The sequence below is a fragment of the Acyrthosiphon pisum genome, chromosome A2 (assembly GCF_005508785.2).
Source record: "Acyrthosiphon pisum isolate AL4f chromosome A2, pea_aphid_22Mar2018_4r6ur, whole genome shotgun sequence".
Taxonomy (NCBI): Eukaryota; Metazoa; Arthropoda; class Insecta; order Hemiptera; family Aphididae; genus Acyrthosiphon; species Acyrthosiphon pisum.
The window spans coordinates 113,510,180-113,513,174 of record NC_042495.1 but is presented as its reverse complement, the minus strand read 5'-3'; the positions used below and the strand labels follow the sequence as shown (position 1 = coordinate 113,513,174).

Genomic DNA, 2,995 nt, shown 5'->3' with positions numbered 1-2,995 from the left:
ATTTAACATTTTTAGAACATTTACGTACATATTTATCTAAATTATTATTTATTAATTTATTTTAATTGTATTATTATATATATTTATTTCGTGATTTCGTAGTGAAATATTATCGGAAAATATTTCTGAAAATAGATTCTTAGATTTCGTCAAAGTGATTACCGAGTGGGGAATAGTGGTTACGTAATACGTTGACATTTATCGACATTTAATAAAACAATTTTTAATTTATTTTTTTCAATATTTAAAAATTGTGCTTAGCTGTTCTAAGAATTACTTGGCGTGAATATATAAAAATGTGTTTAATAAATTATTTTTTGATATTAAAAATATTTTTCAGCTAAACTTAAAAATGTTCAAGTCTTTTTTAGTTGAATTTTTTTGATAAAAATGCTTTTTTTTTAAGTATTATTGGCAATTTTTTAATTCCTTTATTGTAGGTTTTTAGTGCTTTATTTTCCTAGCCCTAATTATAATGTTAATGTGTTATTACTTTACGTTCTAGATTTCCCCAACTTTAGCTTCAAATTTGACGCGTTAAGTTTTTAGCAACATAAACAAATAATTTTAATAATATTTTTCTTATAGACCCTATTATTCAAACGTATCGGTTTTAAATGCATGTTTGAAGGACATGTTTAGTGATAAATTAGAGCATAATAATAAATTGATATTTCAACATTTTTTAGGGCATTAATTCCCCCTAGCCTTAACCATGATTCGCGACTTTTCGGATTGTTTTTCTTTAAAAAAATCTCGTTTAAAGTCAACGCGATTGGTCGGTGGGCCGCATTCGCAAACAAAGCGGGAAACGCGTCTGTGTTTAAACAACAGCGAGTTTTCTTCCGGCGGTGCAGGTCGTGACGCAATTACACCCGACCGCCGCTCATTCGCGCAACAACACCAAGTGACACCGAACGTCGTCGGTGCGCACACACTGTTCATTGCTATCACAACAACAACAACAACAACAAGAACAACGGAGGTCCGACTACCGGGCACACAAAAAAACCACCGCGGTCAATCATACCGTACCGATGACGCGCCCGCCAACGGCGGTGCTAATGCTGCTGTCGTGCGTCATCCCGATGTCGCCGTGGCCGGGGTTCACCGTGGTCACGGGCACGTGGATCGGCCACCCGGAATCGCCGTTTGCAGACCGGATGGCGCTGTTCGAGCACGTGCTGATGAACGACACCCGGTGGTTGCCGGTGCTCAAGCAGAGGATCAAGCTGTCCGTGCTCAGCCTGCCGCGGTACCGCATGACGGAATCCTACAACGACGTTTTGAAACGGGTTCAGCTGGTGGACCCGAACGATAAAGAGGATCCTGAGGTCTTAGATGTTATAAAGGAACTGATGGACAAGACCCCGTGGTCGGGCACCAACGTGAACTTCACCGCGTACGCACTGAGCACCGGGGTCACGTGCTTCACGTACAACAACGTGTCGTTTGTGCTGTCACTGATCGTCAACCGCATTGGAATGTTGACGCGAAAAATGATGGGAAATAACGACGACGACGGTAAGGGCAAGAATAAGGTCGACGAGAACGTGGACGGCAATAGCTCAGACAGTAAAGTCGGCGAGTCCTCGGACAAGCCCTTAGACAAGGTCGACGACGCGATGGACGACGTGCGCATGATGTTTGCAGTGCTCGTGGACAAGGTGGCGGCCGTGCAAGGTGAGCTGTCGTTTTTCGCCACCGGGCTGTACGATTACGACGGCGCGAAAAATAAGGACGACGACCTCATTCTGCTCAGAATGCTCGAGTTGATTAAGCAAGAGGTAGACATCAGGCTTGAACGGAACTGTCACCCCACCCCCCATACGGAGATATACCAGTACCTGGGTGAGTATGAAAGTCTGAACAACTCTCCGACTCCGCCAGAAGAGCTCGCGCCCAACGATGAAACGCTGGAAAACGAGCTGATCGAGTTCGAGAAGATCATCGACTGCATGATAGACGTTTACGACGGGCTCGGCGTCGAAACGATGCCCATGGAGACTTGGTTACCAATTATCGATTACAGAATACCGATCAGCATGAACATCAAATTCTACATAAATAACGTGCTTAAAGTTCAATCTGATGAAACAGGGTCGGACCGATTGAAAAGCGTGACCAATCAAGAAAAAAAGGAAGGAAAAAAGAAGAAAAAGAAGAAGTCAAAAAAGAAAAAAGAAAAGAAAAGACGATATAAATAAACACTCAAAATCCCAGGCAGTACAAACCGATGGGGCGTTGGCAAATATACGAATAGAAAATTATTATATTAATTTAAATATCCCGAGTGTGGTTAGCATATTATACGCATTTATTAGTTATGATTTTTTAGAAACAACATAGGTAACTCGAATAGTTATTGTTATTAAAGTAATCTATATCCGACACTGTGTCCCTAGAGTCTATATATTATTATAGTATAAACAATATATTTATCATTACATTTCGCTGTATATAAGTGAACTATATTTTACCGAAATATAATAGTTTCAGTGTCTCGCATTTTATTATTTTAATTATTCTTGTATCACAATATTTTATTTTATCGATATAATAATATAATATACAACGTAGAATATTATCACTCTTTTAATGTAATTGGTTAATTTCTATGGAATCAAAAATATATTGAAGTACCGTATCCAACAACAAAATATTATTATTACTTCCAACCTAAATAAAGTTTTAAATTTAAAGTAAAAATAATACTTATGTATTTAAAAACGATTATAATGTCGTACGAAAGATTAAAAAAAAATATATTTCGTGTATATTGATCGTGGATATTATCATATTCTGATGATATTTAAAATCAAAGAAAATGTAACATTAAAAACTAGTAGCTTATCGCCACGTACGATAAATTAATATAATAATATTATGACACCTGTCGTCACTGAAGTATATTATAATTATTATAATAATTAAATCCTAGCTACCTATATTATACGTACAAATAACCATTAAGTGTAGTTCGGTGACTGGATGG

General features: G+C 37.8%; 1 protein-coding gene across 1 annotated transcript; it reads left to right on the top strand.

Annotated features, from left to right (window-relative positions):
* Positions 1-869: 869 nt before the first annotated feature.
* On the top strand, positions 870-2,513 carry LOC100572792. Its single transcript, XM_003241977.4, has one exon. The coding sequence runs from the start codon at positions 1,038-1,040 to the stop codon at positions 2,205-2,207; it is 1,170 nt and encodes a 389-aa protein (XP_003242025.1). The 5' UTR covers positions 870-1,037; the 3' UTR covers positions 2,208-2,513.
* Positions 2,514-2,995: the final 482 nt, after the last annotated feature.

Excerpts from the sequence above, each read along its gene's own strand:
- LOC100572792 (XM_003241977.4), top strand. The coding sequence starts at position 1,038 with ATGACGCGCCCGCCAACGGCGGTGCTAATGCTGCTGTCGTGCGTCATC.